Here is a 19,536-nt window from a genome sequence, read left to right as displayed (position 1 = left end):
TGACTTCCTTCTTTCATCCAAACACAATCAGAGTTATATTAAAAAATATCCTGGCTCTTCCAAGCTTTATAATCGGAGTGAATAGTAAATGAGATTTTGAAGCCCAAAAAAGCACATCCATCCATCATAAAAGTAATCAGCTTTCTGAAGCGAAGTGATGCGTTTTTGGAAGAAAAATATCCATATTTATAACTTATAATCACTGGCTTCCGGTAACGGCCGTATGCGAGTCGAGTTCCGACGGAAGAGTGACCTCTGACCCGATATATGACGTACTGACGAACGTGGAAGCACAGAGGAAAGAGCAAAACAAAACACCGGTCAGGAATTAGAAGTCTAAAGGTGATGATACACAGGGCAACTTTTTGAGCAATGTTGCTGGGAAATGTTGCCGTCAACGGGCAACCAGATGAGACACAGGGCCCATGACCAATCTAAATTATCCAGATAGAAATTTATTGCCCATTTTCAATGGGAAAGTGCCCAAGCAACAATTGCTCGGCAAGATTGCCCTGCAACATTGCTCAAAAAGTTGCCCTGTGTATCATCACCTTAAAACGAGAATTTTTAAAGAGAAATGTCGGAGGAGCTCGAGTTTGTTCCCCAGCCCTGTTTGTTTGAACCGCGAGAGGCATCTACTAAGCCTACGCTAATCGGGTCAACGGTCACTCTTCCGCCGGAACAAGACTTGCTTTAAGGCCAGTTCACACTGCACCGTCAGACGGCAACAGACACTTAGTTGCGTTTTGTCAAATCAGTGTGTTGGCGCTTGTTTTCTCCGATTGAACATGTTGAATCGGTGCTTGTCGGGTCGTGGAATGTCTGAGAAGTGACGTACTGCAATCTGGTGATTGTCTGCATTGGTCGCCATCTGTCGGCGCAGCGTGAATTGGCCTTTAAAACACTTTGGACCTGCAGCTGACATATAGAACCCATTAAAATAAACACCATCACAAAGAATAAGACAGAATAAAACAAAATAAAAATAATGTAAGGCAGGCATAAACAGGATTTCATTAAAGAGAGGAGATAATTGTGTACATTTTCCAGTGATCATGGCAGCAGTAATGAATATAAATATGGGTATATATCCAGACATGTGGTGTAGTCAAGCACAAACATTTTAATGAGGCAAAAAAGTGGCTGTATTGCAGTGGTGAAGTGATGATGTACAGCCCCAGTAAAGTATGCCAGAACTGCTGCGTCCTCCACAATCTAGCACTCAGAACCAACCTGACATATGGGAAACTGTAGGGTGCGAACTGCGCTCACCAAAAATATTGTGGGTGCGTTTATCCGTTTGTCCGTTGCATAATTCCTACACAGACAAGTACATGCAAATAAACAACGCTATCAGTGGGTGCAATTCAATGAATTCCCCCCTCAGTTATCTCTCAGAGAGGCAGAGATAGCGCTCAACAGAGCTTTAGTGATTTTTCTCAGCCCAAGAACAGCCATGAGCATTTGCAAGAGAAAATTAACAGATAGAAAAGGACTTTAGAGAGAGAGAGAGAGTAATGAGAACAGAAAGAGGTGATAATGCAAAGACCAAGGACCTAACGACTGCAAAAAGAACAGTTGAATTGGGAGAGAATAGACCATTTGAACAAGACAAGTGGTATGGGAATAAAGCATGGTGGGAGTTAAAAAGGACAGAGGTGGTTGAAGGGATGAAAATGGACCACATCGCCCAGAATGAATTTAAAGCTTTATCTCATGAGTCCAGTGGAAGTAAAGGCTGCTTGATCCTAAGAATGGGTGAAGTTTAAATTACTGAAGGTGTGGTCACATTAGTGATTTAATTTCTGCTAAATTTTGTGAGCAAAATAAGGGCGATTGTCTTTTGTCAATAATGCAGCATCCATGAAACACCTCACACAGAAGTCACTTTCAAACAAAGCAGTCTTCAGCTTTCGGTATCAACCCACTGCAAAATCTGCATGGGGAAATCTTTCACCCCCACGTGAAATTCCCGATCACGTGGATTCCAGTCTAAATGACTGGATTTCGCCTGCAAAATTAGCTAAGGACAGAAATGTGACCAGGCATATCAAAAACAAAGATAAAAAGGATATTTTGAAGAATATTTCAACTGTTTTTGTCCATAGGCAACAAGACAATATCAGACCTCATTGACTTTCCTTATATGGACAAAAATAATGACAGAATTCCCTTTAAGTACAGTGACTGAAGCTGCATTATTGATTAAATTCTTGCTTTTGCTGTCAAGGGCAAGAACACTTTCTTACATCATTTGTATTAAAGGTCATTCCTAGTGGCTTGTTTATTTGGGTTTCGACACAAGCGGGACACACCGTCTCACACGCGGACAGCTGACCTCCTCGAACGCACAAAGCTTAGTTCGCATGCAGTCTGATATTTGAAAACCACCTCTCTGATAGTTGTCATGGAAACCGCACACTTCTCTGCCCTCCCCTTTTTCTGTGTGCATATGCAGTGTTGCACAATTAGTCTCGGTCGGATACGTACACGTGCCGAGCAGTGGGGGTCGAGTGGTTTTGTACATGTGAATGCGCTCGCTCCGAGGGCTCGACAGAGGTGCCCCTTCTGGAATTACTTCAGTAGACCAATCAGGAGGTGGTCTCTGATACTAATCAGGTTTCCTGGCGCTATAACACCAATTAGAGCAAGGAGAACAGTGTTGCGGTCCTAACAAGAGCCGTGCTGCCATTCTATTTATCTTTTTTTTTCACTCTATAATTTAGGAAACATTGGAGGGAGAAAGAGCACATTACTGTTATTAAAGCCCCAAACATCTTGAGGTGGTGTGACGTGATGATTAAGCCACAGGGCTGGTTTGATTCCCGCAAGAAGCAAGGCCTGAAACATAACAATTGTGCCCTTAAGCAAAGCACCTAGTCCTAGGAAATGATGCCTGTAACAAGTGCATGAATGCATTCTGTGGAAGCACTGTGTGGAGGTCACAGAAACTATTTTCATTGGCCCTAGTTGTTGTCACTATGAAATCCAATTCTTATTTTTGTATGGAATACTGCAGCAATTATTCTAAATGATTTTTCCATGCACTTCATTTTTTTTTTTTTTTTAACTCATATGCCCTTGTAATCTTTAATCAAAATAACTTGTAGTGACATCTCTTCTGTTATGATGCGTTTACTGGTGTGAGGGCGGGACAACCTGTCACTCACATGACATAACAGCAATGGTAAACCTCAACCAAGTCCTGCTCTATACATTTTTGGATTTTACAAATGAATCATAAACAATTATTGCACATGCAAATGTGGAACAGTCCTTAACATTTACATATAAGGCTTAAAGGGATAGTTCGGCCAAAAATGATATTTAACCCATGATTTACTCATCCTCAAGCCGTTCGAGATGCATATGTCAATCTTTTTTCAGACGAACACAATTTCAGTTATTTTAGAAAATGTCTTAGATCTTTCAGTGGTTATAATGTGAAGCTATGGGGTCCACCTCCTTCAAGTCCCAAAATGTGCATGCATCCTTCACAAAAGTAATCCATCCGGCTCCAGGGGGATAAACAAAGGCCTTCTGAGGGTAATCCGTGCGGTTTTGTCGTAAAAATATACATATTTAAAACTTTATAAATGAAAATATCTTGCTTCCGGCAACGGTCGACGCGCGTTCACGGCAGATGGATGCCGGCGTATGACGTAGGACGTAGCGTTTGATTTAGCTATACTTTGTTCTACGTCACAACGCTTCCTACGCTACGTCCTACGTCATAGTCCCAGACTAAAATGCATATTTGAGCTGTTTTAACTGAAAGCAACTTAAACTCACACATCTTAAAATATGTCCATGCCATTGTTTTGTCTCAACCAGTAATGGGACGTTCACACAGAAGGCACTCTAGCAATTTTACGGCAATTTCCCGGGATTAACACGCTGACCCGTGTGAAAGGGGCTCATGTGTAACCATGTGTCCCCCAAAATGTGTTTGAGAGTCTCTGACTCTGTTTAGGGAATCTCTGTGAAATTTGTTCTGTTATCTCAGTTGATGATTTTTTTTTAATGTTTATACAAATATTTACCCATTTACACAAGACATTTGCTGGGATATATATATACAGTGAGGAAAATAAGTATTTGAACACCCTGCTATTTTGCAAGTTCTCCCACTTGGAAATCATGGAGGGGTCTGAAATTGTCATCGTAGGTGCATGTCCACTGTGAGAGACATAATCTAAAAAAAAAAATCCAGAAATCACAATATATGATTTTTTAACTATTTATTTGTATGATACAGCTGCAAATAAGTATTTGAACACCTGTCTATCAACTAGAATTCTGACCCTCAAAGACCTGTTAGTCTGCCTTTAAAATGTCCACCTCCACTCCATTTATTATCCTAAATTAGATGCACCTGTTTGAGGTTGTTAGCTGCATAAAGACACCTGTCCACCCCATACAATCAGTAAGAATCCAACTACTAACATGGCCAAGACCAAAGAGCTGTCCAAAGACACTAGAGACAAAATTGTACACCTCCACAAGGCTGGAAAGGGCTACAGGGAAATTGCCAAGCAGCTTGGTGAAAAAAGGTCCACTGTTGGAGCAATCATTAGAAAATGGAAGAAGCTAAACATGACTGTCAATCTCCCTCGGATTGGGGCTCCATGCAAGATCTCACCTCGTGGGGTCTCGATCCTAAGAAAGGTGAGAAATCAGCCAAGAACTACACGGGAGGAGCTGGTCAATGACCTGAAAAGAGCTGGGACCACCGTTTCCAAGGTTACTGTTGGTAATACACTAAGACGTCATGGTTTGAAATCATGCATGGCACGGAAGGTTCCCCTGCTTAAACCAGCACATGTCAAGGCCCGTCTTAAGTTTGCCAATGACCATTTGGATGATCCAGAGGAGTCATGGGAGAAAGTCATGTGGTCAGATGAGACCAAAATAGAACTTTTTGGTCATAATTCCAATAAACGTGTTTGGAGGAAGAAGAATGATGAGTACCATCCCAAGAACACCATCCCTACTGTGAAGCATGGGGGTGGTAGCATCATGCTTTGGGGGTGTTTTTCTGCACATGGGACAGGGCGACTGCACTGTATTAAGGAGAGGATGACCGGGGCCATGTATTGTGAGATTTTGGGGAACAACCTCCTTCCCTCAGTTAAAGCATTGAAGATGGGTCGAGGCTGGGTCTTCCAACATGACAATGACCCGAAGCACACAGCCAGGATAACCAAGGAGTGGCTCTGTAAGAAGCATATCAAGGTTCTGGCGTGGCCTAGCCAGTCTCCAGACCTAAACCCAATAGGGAATCTTTGGAGGGAGCTCAAACTCCGTGTTTCTCAGCGACAGCCCAGAAACCTGTCTGATCTAGAGAAGATCTGTGTGGAGGAGTGGGCCAAAATCCCTCCTGCAGTGTGTGCAAACCTGGTGAAAAACTACAGGAAACGTTTGACCTCTGTAATTGCAAACAAAGGCTACTGTACCAAATATTAACATTGATTTTCTCAGGTGTTCAAATACTTATTTGCAGCTGTATCATACAAATAAATAGTTAAAAAATCATACATTGTGGTTTCTGGATTTTTTTTTTTTAGATTATGTCTCTCACAGTGGACCTACGATGACAATTTCAGACCCCTCCATGATTTCTAAGTGGGAGAACTTGCAAAATAGCAGGGTGTTCAAATACTTATTTTCCTCACTGTATATATATATATATATATATATATATATATATATATATATATATATATATATATATATACGTGGCTCGCATTGATCAGCCCTCTATGCTCCCGTAGTAGAGCATCTAATCTGAGAGACAGAGCCAGCACACACCAATTGCAGCACAGTGCAGCGAGGATAAAACGTTCTTAGGCTCTGCGCCACATCTGAGGAATATTAAAACAATCCCATCAGCCAACTTCAAACGCTCAAGCTCACATGGAGAAAGAAAAGAGGACACCCTTAGAATATTCAAAGAAACGCTCCCTCCTCTGAGTGCAGTCACACAGTCTGGGAAACCTGAGAGAAAGAGATTATCTCTGAATTTAGATGAGCTGTGTTAATACAACAGAACGCAGAGAGGGAAGCAAAGCTAGTGTCTGTCAAAGCAGTGAAGATGAGGACTGGGTTTGGCAGGACACACCGAGCATCACACGGACACTTCAATGAGCGCTTGACAGGGCTAAATAAACTCACATACTTGGGGCTCTGATTCAAAACTTATTGGTTTCCAACTGGGAAGAGGAAACCGCTATCATATAGTACTGCATGATTCTGCCAAATACACACACAACGTGCTGGTCGCTATCCAAATAGGCTTGCTATGCCAATCCGGCTTGTGTGGTTGAAATAAGTGCATCAGAACGATAAAAGAGGATTTTTCTCTTAATCTGTTTGCTTTTTCTTACTGTTTGTTAAGGGCTTGATGCGTGTCCTGTAGAGCTCATAGTGTTAGTGTCTCTCCTCTCGTTAAATCTGTATTTTGGCACGCTCATTTAGTTTCCGCCCACACTTGGCGTGTGTGCTAGTGTTTGCCAGTAATTAATTGGACCACCTGTTCCCAATCACCTTTACTGTTCCACCGCCCCCAAAGAATTATGGGATATGTAGTCTCCTGCTCTAGGGTAATGAGGTTACATGTGAACAAGACATTAAGCATAATGCACCGTATTTTTGGACATATGGGTAGATTTGTCTTATTATGTACATAAATTGCAATAATGCATAGAGCATACAAAGAGAAAGATGCTATTTTTGGAATGGAATATTAGTGTACTGCTTACTGAATATTGCACAGTATACAGTGTATACTGATATTTTAGAAATAGCATGTGAAACAGTAAGCATTTTTCAATGATAAATGTTTTAAGCAGTAGTATGCTACGTTATTGTCACATGACCTTACTGCATTGCATGTTTATTTAAATGGAAACAAAGGGTATGTTTACACGACTGTTTTCAACTGAAAACGGAACTTTTTTTATGCGTTTCGTTCCGTTCATTTACACGACAACAGTGTTTTGGGGGCCTGAGAATGCAAGCTTTTGAAAACGGGTTTCAAAGTGTAGGGTTTTGAAAACGATGCCTTTACCTTCTCCATGTAAACAACAAAAATGGGAATTTGTGAAAACGGTGACGTCATGCACATGCATATTACGTGTTCGCGGGGGTGATTCTTGACAAAATGACATCGCCAACTACTGGCCTGGCATGCATAATGCAGCCTGTAAATGTAGTCATTATTTCAGCAGATCCATGTGAACGGGATCGTTTGTCGTCTGTTTTTAGTATTATTGCCATGTTAATATACCAAAACATTCTTTTGCATTTTAGTTTAACTTTTTGCAAAAAAATGTATAATTCAATAAAACAAAATTAACAATCCAATCAAAAGTTATTTGGATACAATAAATTGTATTTTTATTTCTAGACTAATGTTTGAATAACAAAATGTACGGTTTTACATTTCATAATTTTGTACCCAAAACTGGATGAAAATTGCAAAAGAATAAAGTTTTTATTTCCAACATGATAAATCGACAGTGAGTGTGGCATAGTCATGTGACAGCAATGTTGCATACTACAAAACATTTCTTGTTGCATAACGCATTTGGTTTCACATGCTAAAATAAAACAATATATATATTTAACAGTATTCAGTGAATAGTTTGCAGTAGTAAATAGTAAGCAATGTAATATTCTAATAAGCATTAAATGTGTAGCTAGCTAATCCATTATTGTGTTTAATAGTAGTTTTTTTAATTTGGAATCACATTTCATATTTGACGATTATTTCATAATCGACATTTCATATTTGGAATTTCTTATATGCAAATCATACATGCAGTGCTGTTTTAGAATAGCTTCTATACAAACAAATCTTAGAACGTAGAATAATACTGCTATCAAGCTTTCGGCACAGCATGCGGTGGTAGCATATTGCATTCTGACAAACGCAGTTGGCATCTGGTTGTTTCATGCATACAGAAAATTTGCATATGTGCACAGTATGCATACTTTATAATGCAGAAAAGGTAAGAGTAGTATGGTAGTTTGCTTTCCGAAAATAGCCAAAGGGACAGCAGGTAGGATAAAAGAGCTTTCTGTGTCAGTTGTGCTACACTGACAGGCCTGGTTTGCCTGGGAGGGCGGAGTTAAGGAGCAATGCAGTCCATAACACACCCATCACTTATCAAACACCTCACAAGACTGCGAGCATCTCCATGACAACGCAACTCACTCCAAAGAACTGGCAAGCGTTCAGAGCCGGCTCTCAGTTGCGGCGTGAATAATAACTCAGCCGCATCTCTTAGACTTTTCTTAGAGCCCCTTTATTTTTATGCAGGCTGCATTGTAACACATTGTCTTGTTTCTTTTTGCTATTTTAAAAGGGGTTATTAAACCATTCATATTTTTATAGCATTGCAATTAAAATTAAGTTACAAATGTATGTTTATGTGTGGCCTTGAATATGTCTATAATATCATACTTTAGTTCTACTCTTACAGTTTCACACTGTATACATACTGTTTGGTAATTTGCTGTATACTATATTTTACATACAATGAGCTTGACTTGACCTTCCATACCCAGGATAATGATGCTTATCAGCCATGATTTTTAGCATTTCCTATTTGTACCATTATTCCATCTGAATGCCAAAAAATATTTTTTAATCAAAATGTAAAAGGAACAAGGTGACTGCTAGATTTCATCCACTCAATGAATTTAATATTTAATATGAAATTAATGAGTGAGGTCATGCGGCACACTTTGAAATTTAATGTGTGCAGTTTCACACAGTGTATACTCCGCAGTGCAGTTAGACCATGTTCCATTTTAAACATTTAGTTAGTAATATGTCTTATTTGTGTTTATCCACTGCAGACCAAAAACTCTTAGCGAAACCTAGTTCTGAAATAATCCACAGTGGAAGCCGCTGTCTTGAGGTGATATGCAACATATCCCACTGTCAAAGCAGAGAGGCACATCATTTGGAGTCCAGGTTTTAATTCACAGAGTCACAGACAGATGTTTGTCTGAAGTTGGCTGAACCCAAATTTGTCTTGCGTCAGTTATGCGTGAAAGCACAGCTTGCATCTACACAGATACGTACATGATGAGGTGAATGAATAGGGTAATAGACATAAATAGACTGGCATAGGATGATGAAGGATGGAAAGAGGGTAGACAGATAGATAGATAGATAGATGAGGGATGAGGTGTGTAATAATCACTGTGTATTTAGTGTTGATGATTTTATATCTCAGAGATGCCTACATAAGCTTTGATACAAGCTCCCTCTGCTAAAAACCAACCATCCCAGGGAGACACGGGCCTGTAAATTTAATCTTCAATCATTTTTACTACTTACCTTGTCGCCCAAGGGAGCGCCAACAAATCTCCCACAATGTCCGTAACAGAGAGGCATTGATTCTGCAGCACTCCCACTGACGCATTTCCATCAACGTGATGAGACACATTCAGTGCCAAGCTGTAAAAATGGATTGAAATTAATCAATTCAGAGTTCTTGGATATGTGTAAATGTTGTACGTATGCTTAAGTAGTTTGCGGTATTCAAACTTTTACCACCCAATATTGAACAGAACAACTTGGGTTGTATTGTGGATTGTGTTCACTCTGTATTTTTTATTCTGAACCACAGTACGTTTTATTATCAAAGCGACAGCAAAATACCTAGAGTTGCTTACCTCGCTTCTTTTTTTTTTTTTTTTGGTTTTATAATGGCACATAATGGCACTTGCATTTAATATGCTGCCTATATACTGCAAATGTTCTAAAGAACTCAAGAGTGCATTTCAGCTGAAGGGAAGCAGAAATGAGATACACTATACATTCTCTCTGCTTGTAGCACGTCAGTCCTTCTAGTCAAGAAATTGAGTGAAAACACACACAATAAACACAGTTTTACCAAATCATACGTCATCAATAAATGTTCACTTCTGTGATTTAGTACAATTGCGTTCATATCAGCAGCAAACTGGGATTTGGGAATGGTTTGCGCAACAGAGTTCGGAAAACAGCGTTCACATCATCAAAATAACCGAATTCTGATATCAAACAAGCTCCAAAAGTGCTAGTGTGAAATGTGTTTTTAGCTCTCTTCAAACTCCAAGTTAGCTACTTTGTTATCTACTATTAGGCGGCTTCCTAACTGTATAAATGTAACCTCATAAGTGACTGAATTTAAATGTTCTACAAAGACAGCAACTTACAATTAATTCCAGTAAAGTTTGATGTTAGCATGTTGCTAAGCTAACAATGCAATGCTCTAATACTGTGGTTTTCAGTCCTGGTCTTGGGAACCCACCGCTCTCTTATCTGACACTCAGTTCAGTTGATGGAGTTCTCTCCTAACGGGCTGATGCTATATAAGTATTTTGTAAGGCAACATAATGTTGCTGTCTACCTTTTGGAACAGCGTGAGGAGCGCTGGTGTCCTAAAATGTTGTCTATAGGTAGGCAGCCCACTAGGTTTTGGAGAAGAGCTAGTGTCTCACTGCTGAAGCACAGAGTTTTACATTACCATGGATGCACTGGGGTGTTTTTTCCTCTCTGTATCACTCTTTTTCTCTTTTACTTCTATGCTTTCCCACCACTTAAGACCTTTACTGCAAGGAAAAACAACAAGCCGCCATTCTCAGGATGAAACACAAACCCTGAGGCTCTACTCTATTCCTGCCTTGACAATACATTAAGCAGCAAACAACGGCAGCTTAGCAAGAAAGAGGCGAGGAGAGACATGAAGTCTTTCAACCTTGCATTATCTTCTCCTCTCTCCATCCATCTTGTCTCCTTCCCATATCGACTTTGGTGCTTCTTTCTTCTCCTCCCATTGGTGGGATGTAAAGACATTTTCAAACAAATGCCAAGTCAAATTTTCTTCTATCCTTCACTGCTAACTTGTATACAAATGTAAGGTTGAGTACTTAAAGAAATAGTTCACCCAACAATGAAAATTTCAAAGCCATTTGGTGTCCGAAACCATTGTGGATGTTATTGAGTGCACTTATTCAATCCCACATTGCACTGCAATAACGAGTGTACAACCGATCTACGCTCAACAGCTGTCCGAATTCGCTCACTCTTTTTCATTCACTCCTTCAAGTGAACAGTATTAGTGGACTAAAGTCTTTCACAACTGTCTTGCGGGGCGATTTTGGATTCAGCCAAAGACTCAAGACAGTTGTAAAAGTCGTCAGCTTTATTAAAGCCCATCCGGTGAACAAACACATCTTTGTGAGGCTGTGTGAAGATGAGGCGCACACCAGACCCTCCTCCTCCATACCGAAGTGCGCTGGCTATCAAGGGGCCAAGAGTCAACTTGTTTAATTGAACAGAATGAAGAGCGCGGATGCAAACAAACTGGAATGCAAGGAAATCATTGACGCATTTGTGCATAAAGTGGAATTCATAAAGAGTAAACTGATGAAATGGGGTGTAAAACGCTTTCCATCTCTTCTTAAAGAGGCTGAGGGAAATTTACCTAAATCCTTGAGCAAAGAGTTTATGTCACATGGAACTGCTACAGGAAGAGATGAAGTCACTATTCGATGAAGTTCATCATGCACATGTGTAATGGATCCAATCACCACAAAGGAGGAGGACGTGGATTATTTAGGAGCAGAGGATGAGCTCTTGGATGTTAAGACAAATTCTCTTCTAAAGAGATTCTGGATGAATTTTGGATGTTAAAATAGTGGTCTCCTGGAAAAAAAGGTTGGGAACCACGGATATAGACTACATTTATGGAAATTTCCATTGCATGGAAAAGAGCAGCATGAACATTCTTCAAAACATCTCCTCTTGGAAACTAAATTTATCCCTTCCCATAGGAGATTGGAAAGACATGAAGGTGCGTAAATGATGACAAAATGTAAATGTCTGGGTGAATAATTTCTGAAAGGGACAGCCTGTATATTTTAACACCCTGTGTTCTGGACACCACCTAATCCCCCCTGCAAGGGGCTTCATCGATCAATCGTTGGCTGAGATTACAGGATAGCATGAAAAATAGACATGCAGAGAAGAGGAAAGACTAAGGGCGCGGAGAAGGCTATCACAAATGTATCTTTCCTTGCGGAAGCATGTTCTCTCACACGCAGAATCCTCCGTGTTTATTTATAGCCTCTATCTACAAACACATCTCGGATGTGACACTCTCAGCATCTGCATTCAGAGCACTCTCACTGACCCAGATGCAGCATGAGTGCTCGCTGCCAGCAAAATCAAAGCCCTCACAATGCAACTGCAGTCGAATCTATTAGAAAAGATCTAGCAATAGTACAGAACCACGAGGTTGCCTTTCCCATAATCTATTCTGCTGCATCTATTACATAAAAATAAGAGAAAATGGGATGAAAAAGACAACTTGTCTTTCATAAGATGGTTGAGATAAGGACAGCTCATTATCAGAGCTCAGCTGTGTGTGTCTCTTCGATAACATTGAAAGGTTTAGCTGAAGAGCTCCTCTTCATTAGTATGTGTGGTGCAGTGCTGCAGGCTCTGGAGAGGATGTGTAATGAGAGAAAATGCTGATGTTTTCAATTATTTATAAGCATTTCCCACATAATGTGCGTCTATGTCCATGAATACGGTCAGTTTTAAAGCAATACACTCAGCAACCTTTACTTCTGCGTTGCCATCAAACAGTTTTGCAAAAACAACTGTTTCTAAACAAGTTTCCTAAACATTTCGGCTACGTCTACAATAATCCGTTTTCGTTTCAAAACGCTCTCCGTCCACACTAGTTTTCAAGCGTTTTCCAAAAGTTTCTCATCCACACTGAAACGTCGGAAAATGCTAAATTCACCTTACTGTGCATGCATGCGTAAAACCTCCTAAAAGCTCACTGAGATGATACAGAAGGAACAGACATAAATAATATAAAGTTCTCATGCTTTTCTTTTGGCAGGATCATTTTATTTAGCAAAATATCTAGTCATTCACTGATGTGTCCAGGTCGCGCTCAGTCACCATTATATGTTTGGTCTAAAACGCAACTACTCTTATGTTTTGCTGTAGAACAGCAATTGCGTGTACATTTTCTGTCATCTTTGTGTGTGCAAAGTAACATACCTTTAGCAGCAATGCGAAAGTGAATGGCACACAACAGGCACAAAAAATAGCGGTATAAAACAAAAATATCGTATTTATAGGTTCAATATGCATCACATGACTAAACATGCGTCATCGTTTTCAAATACCTCCATTTTCACAGTCCACACCGCAACGCGAAAACGGTGTTTTCAAATGTATCCACATGGCTTTCAAAAAGCTCTGTTTTTGCACGACAAAAACAGTCTCAGTGTGGACGGAAGGCAAGAATGAAGAGAAAAATATGCGTTTTCAAACGAAAACGTAATAGTGTGGACAAGGCCTCATAGTCAGAAGTCGTTGGAAGGCATGGAAATAAACCATTTGTTTTCTTTTTCTATTTCAATGAAATCTCACACTGAAATCTCATTGGTCCAAAATCCTGCTCGGATTAAACATCTAATATGTTCTGATTGGTTGTGATAGTGTTGCGTCGTGCAGCATTTTCAATTTCAGTGTGCAAATTACTTGAAAAGTTGCCAAGTCGCACCTGGATAGGACACGGTGTAACAACCATAAGAACTTCTTAGACGATCACAAATGCAGGACGGCTGGTTACACGAGTGACAACCTTAGTTGCACTGCCATTAAAAGCCCCAAGGAGAAACCTGTGAACCCGCTAGAGTGACTGCAGTGAAAATAAACTGTGGACGCAGGGATGCGGGTGATTGGCTCTCAGCTTTAATGTGATTACTATAAGTCTGCTGATGGCTATTAGTATAATGATGATGAATGTCTTTTGAAGTTTTGCTTATTAGACACACAAGCCAATAGATTAAAGCAAGAGAGGTATAGGATGTAGGAAAAGGCTTTTAGTGACTGTTCATTTATCTAGCGATTTGTGTGACACAGAAAAATAGGAGATGTGTTAATCATGCCCGATTCGTTTGGCAGGATCCGTATGTGAGCTTTTCTAACTCTGAGAATACCACTTTTCTTCCTACTCGCAGCTGTTTAAGTTTCTTTTTCTTTTCTTTTTTTGACCGTACTAAAACATTTGGTTTGATTGCTTCTACTGTCCTCCTAATTTGTAAGTCACTTTGGATAAAAGCATCTGTTAAATGATAAAATGTAAATGTAAAACTGTCTTCCATTCAACCAGATATGCTGCTTTCAAGTCCTGCTGGGAAGTTCCTTTTTATGGGTTCTGACGTTGTAATTACTACATGATGTGCATTTAAGTGATTTTGGTCGGAATAAACAGTTGGGCAATTTCATAGTTTCTTTCTCTTTTCACGTTCTTGCAATGGCAGGAAGCTTTTTGTCACTAAAGCCACATAATAAAAAGCTAAATATGTAACTGATGCTTTGTTTATTTATCATTTTCTCATTGCCACAGAAAATAATGGGAACAGTTGCTTGGCCAAAGATGACTGTCGCCTTAAACTAGCTAAATGAGTCAAACTCGCAGGCAGGTGTGTTGGAGCTAAACTCTGCAGGACGCAGGATTGGAGACCCCAGGACAATCATGGGTGTGTCCTTGCCTACGGCAACTGGCATAGTCCATTGCAGGGCTAACTCACTCTCATATTCACTCATACTTAAAGGCAATTTATTGTCTCCAATTCACCTATCCTGCATTCCTTTATTTTTATTGAGGGGGAAACTGGAGCACCCAGAAAAAAATCCACGCCAACACTCAAACTCCAAGACTAACAGGGGGGCTTCTTGATGTGAGGTGACAGTGGCCCTGTCCCAAAAGGCACACTTCATATGCACTTTTTGTCTTGTGAACTTACAATGGCTGACGCCATGCGCGTGTCAGTTAAGTCCATGAGACCTTAGGGTGTCCCATATTTTCAATTTCAAAAGGGTGCTCACGAACGCCCCCTTTGCGGTCCATATGTGCCTTCGATGCCCACTTTTGCCAAGTCCGCACTAAAGCGAGCTCCGCAGCAGACTTCTTCTCGACAGTCAAAGCGGCATTACGGTAAGAAAGTGTGGACTTGTAGAAAGACCGCGAGTGTTTAGGGTGCCATTTGGGACAGGGCCAGTGTTACCCACACAATGTTTGTACTCAATTGCACCCAATACTTCTTAAACACATCCCCAACTTAAAGTCAGGTCTCAAAAAAAAAATCCCATTGTGGTGTCTGTCTTGTCTCCTAGTCCTAAGTAAGATTAAGCCTAGAATCAAATGCTGCGTTCACGCCATGTCATAATTACCGTAAGCTTGCTTTCAAATCGCTCTCGTGGTACTTTGATGTCATACACCAGTCGGTCTGCACAGTGTCGCTTCAAGACGAACACACTTTATATCTGCAGTGGTCAGATGGTACAGTGGCCACATAGTACAAGTCATAGCTCTCAGAAAAGTATGTGGTCACACTTTGTAATTACAAGTTCTAAATCATTTTGGTAATCACGACATGGCGTGAACGCACTTAAAGTCTTTTGTCGTGTAACTGAAGAGAAGCCCTGATAACATTATAAATGATTCTTCTTGTGTAACGGATTGTACCTGCAGAACACTATCAATGCATCAAATCTGGCACATGCAGTATTCACCTTTCTCAGCACTATGTCTTCCAGGATTCACCATGACTATGCCCTGTCTGATACTCCTGAAAAATGCAGTTTTCTATTCTCAATTCATCAGGGATGCTGTAGTCGCCCACAGCTGCTGCTGATCTGAGGTCAGATCTATTGCTTGTCAGGTGAAATATGAAGTAATGGAAGGGTAACGCAACTCATGAGCTGTCACAAAATGTAGCTTGACAAGTGTTTCTCAACCCTGTTCCTGGCAACACATCAACAGTACACACTCTTCCTTAACAAACACACCTGAATCAACCCTTTGATGCAGGACTTCCTGAACAGTGGTGGACAAGGAATCAGACTTTTTGGGGGTGGGGGTGATCTAGGGACCAGAATATTGGGACCGAGTGTTTTTACTTGGGCCAGTAAGCAACCACCCGAAAACCCAAGCAAACCAAGGCGTAGCCACCCACAGCAGCAGCATTGTGGCTGTATGTTTTACACTGGCAAGAATCACTCACATTTCCTTCAGAAAACGAACCATCAAGTTAATTTAGCAATTTTGTATGGTGTGCAAGTGTTGCAAAAATGACTCATAGCAGCTGTAAATAGATTGAGCTTTGTGTGTTTGTATGTGAATCTAAATTGGGGGCTTGCCCGGTATTACGGTACCTCTCTCCTCATTAATCTCAGCTGTCAGCCATGTCATAGTCGAACAAACAAAACTTCCATGACTTCTATCATCTGAGCTCATTTTGTTCCCCAGCTTACACTCTAGAACTGACATCTATCATATCACTAAAGTACAGAAATTAATTCTGCTTTTGATTAAATCCATTGAACTATTTTTACCTGGAGAACTCAAAATGCCTGCTTTCTCTCTCAGGTACGTGTCTGGTGTTGGGCTGCATGATTTATCCTGACGGATGGGATGCTGATGAGGTGAAGAGGATGTGCGGAGAAGGGACGGACAAATACACCATCGGAGCATGCTCAGTGCGCTGGGCGTACATCCTGGCCATTATGGGCATCCTGGACGCACTTATTCTCTCTTTCCTGGCCTTCGTTTTGGGCAACAGGCAGGATGGACTCATGTCTGAGGAGCTGCTGGGAGACAGTAAGATTACCATTATTTTGTCTTTGTGTTGCCTTACCATGGGAGGGATATCCATTTGCATTTCAGAGGTATATCTGTCAAATTGAGTTAAAATTTGTGTAACCTCTTATTGTCCAAAATAATTGAAAGAGTGTTCAACAAAATGAGGTTATACATAATTCATATCTCTCAAAGGTAATTCGGGGCAGGATAAAAATGCAAATAGATTTTATTTTGCTTGAAATTTCTGAGTTGTACCTTTGATGAAAACTCCATTTGGTTGTGAAATCCAAGTGTTATCGCTATTGAAGACCATGATCTTCTACTTGCTATTGTTAGTCAGTTACAGATGGTTACCAGTGTCAGTTGTATTAGAAAAATATTTGTATACATCCCTGCAGACAAAATGTCGTCATCAATATCTGTGGTCTGTTCTTCAGGAACGGTTTATCTGCTAATTTCGTAAACTTTTAAGAGTACACAAGTATAGTGTAGCCTCAAAGCTAAGAGACAATTGCATGTTAAACATTGTGAATATTACCAAATATGGTAACATAAGATGAACTTCAATACTATTTTAAAATATTAAAAAAAGAAAAGGGAAAAATGAACCAGTTTATAATCAAACTCTTCTGTGTGAAAGAAGCCATAATTGGCTTGGCTAATTTTGTGTATTTTAGATACACAGACATCATATGATTTAATTATAATCACAAAATGCATAATTTACATAAATTGAGAATTACACACTGGATTCTCTATTTCTCCCCATAAATGATAACGTGCAGCTGTTGTGCCAGTCGGTCCAATTCATTCATTACGAGATGGAGCCAGTCAGCCAGAGGCAGCCAGATCAATCGAGGGGAAACCAACCTGAGAAAATAAGACAGAGCGATGATCATTAAGGAGAGAATCATATGATAGAGCTGTGAAAATGAATGAGATATGAGAAGAAACGGGTAAGAAGAGGAAAGGAGCAAGTGAAGGAAAGATAGAAAGGTAGAATTTAGCATAGACTGGGGTTAATTGAAGCCTGGGGCTCTGGACCCAGCCATGAATTACTAATGACTGTTTACACAGCTTGCTGACAGCCCGTCCATATTAATCACAGGCACAGCATCAGCTGGAACCCATGCTATGCTGAACAGCACACCTGGAACGAAACGCTGTTTATGGATATGGACTATAAAAAACTTCATATAATGAATTTAAATGAAAGATGGACTCCTTTTCCAAGAAGCTCTGGTCCATTATACAATTATCTTTGATAATACATAATGGCAATGAAGGACACTTATAGATGTTTTTATGAAACTGACGGGTTGCACACTGCAAATGGTGATTAAGGGTGTTTGTTTAATGATGAATGAGCAATTCGCTTCTCCTTAATAATTCTGCAGAAACAGAATTTGTAATGGCATATTTTGTGATGGCACATGATGGTGTTGGTGCCATCTAGTGGAAATTACTGGTTATATTTTCCCCCAGCTGGCTATGTAAGGAAACAACAAACAAAAGGTCTATTTATGTATGTATCAACTGTGACACAATTTTTCTGCTGCATTTGGAAATTACTATGGATTTAAGCTGTGATTTTTGCTTTAATTTCGATGGACTTTTCTCTTTTTTTCTTAACAGAGAGTGGAAATGCATAGATTCCAGATACACTCAGGTGAGTCTTTATTACTTTAAAAGGATAGTTCACCCAAAAATGAAAATTCTGTCATCATTTACTCACCCTCAAATTGTTCCAAACCTGTATGCATTTATTTCTTCTGCTGAACACTTTTGAAGAATGTTGGTAACCAAACAGTTGATGGGCCTTATTTAATTATGGAAGTCAATAGGGCCCATCAACTGTTTGGTTACCCGTATTCTTCAAAATATCTTCTTCTGTGTTCACCAAGAAGAAATCAATTCATACAGGTTTGGAACAACTTGAAAGTGAGTAAATGACAGAATTTTCTTCTTTTTTTTTGTCAATACAATGAAAGTCAATGGGGTCCAAATGTTGTCCAAACGATGTGGGTCAGTAAATGAAACTGATATTTAGCTTCCATGTGTACATTTCTCAAGTATAATGCTGTGAATTTACAGTAAAACATCCCTTTTGTCTGTTTTCAGGTGTTTCTGTCTCGTTTAAGGAAAATCATTATGTGAAATCACAATCCAGCTTTACCCATCATCCTGAGGGCAGGAAGCCTGACTGCAACGGTTTGAAAAAAAAACGTTAAAGTGAAGGATGCAAACAGGGTGAATGGAGTTGGGAACTCACTGCTTTTCTGTCCATATCACTTCTTTTCACTTCACTCCCTGGAATTGCAAATAAACAAAAATCCCCACCCTAGTTTGATTTACCGTGTTCTGTGCTACTAACATGATAGGGCAGCTAATGCACCATTTAGAAGCAACTTTGACTTGGATTAAAAAAAGTTATTTATTTTACGTTGTGTCCTCTTCTTCAGGCCTGCATTACAATAATGTTAATATTTTGGGATTTAAGAATTACTGTAAAACACTGTTCTATTTGACTGAATTCTCCAAGTATACTAATATAGAAGAAAACGTTCACAGGCTTGAATTGTGGGATTACACTCCGGCACAAAGCTGCAACACAGACATTCCTAGCCTGTTAGTATTTCTCTGTGTCACTTTCAGCCCTGGGAAGAGAAAAAAAAAAAAAAAAAAAAAAGACAAAAAAGGGACATTGAATCATGACCACTTTACTGAGAGCCAATTTACATGCAAGTGATCATTTATCGGGTTTCAAATGTACAGTTATTTCACCACAACGCTATCCAACGTTGTTTAAAGGGGTACGCAAACAGAAGGTTAGAGTTCACTGTTAATATATTTTAAAAAATAA

At 39.9% G+C, this 19,536-nt stretch overlaps 1 protein-coding gene and 1 long non-coding RNA gene across 4 annotated transcripts in view; one reads left to right on the top strand and one right to left on the bottom strand.

The window, feature by feature from the left end:
• Window positions 1–16,490, bottom strand: part of LOC307158059 — a 34,812-nt gene extending 18,322 nt beyond the window's left edge. The window contains exons 1-2 of the long non-coding RNA XR_013821180.1: window positions 16,427–16,490; window positions 9,353–9,472 (exon numbers count right to left, since the gene is read on the bottom strand). This is a non-coding gene — a long non-coding RNA (uncharacterized lncRNA). The remainder of the gene's footprint in view (window positions 1–9,352; window positions 9,473–16,426) is intronic.
• lhfpl3 (LHFPL tetraspan subfamily member 3) overlaps window positions 1–19,536 on the top strand; it is a 53,345-nt gene extending 33,809 nt beyond the window's left edge. For all 3 annotated transcript variants that reach the window (XM_079870231.1, XM_079870232.1, XM_079870233.1), the window contains exons 3-5: window positions 16,461–16,691; window positions 18,309–18,342; window positions 18,795–19,536. In XM_079870231.1, coding sequence (XP_079726357.1) covers window positions 16,461–16,691; window positions 18,309–18,325 — 248 coding nt within the window. In that variant the 3' untranslated portion in view covers window positions 18,326–18,342; window positions 18,795–19,536. The remainder of the gene's footprint in view (window positions 1–16,460; window positions 16,692–18,308; window positions 18,343–18,794) is intronic.

Source organism: Squalius cephalus (genome assembly GCF_949319135.1).
Source record: "Squalius cephalus genome assembly, chromosome: 4".
Taxonomy (NCBI): Eukaryota; Metazoa; Chordata; class Actinopteri; order Cypriniformes; family Leuciscidae; genus Squalius; species Squalius cephalus.
This window is presented reverse-complemented; position numbering and strand designations above follow the sequence as displayed.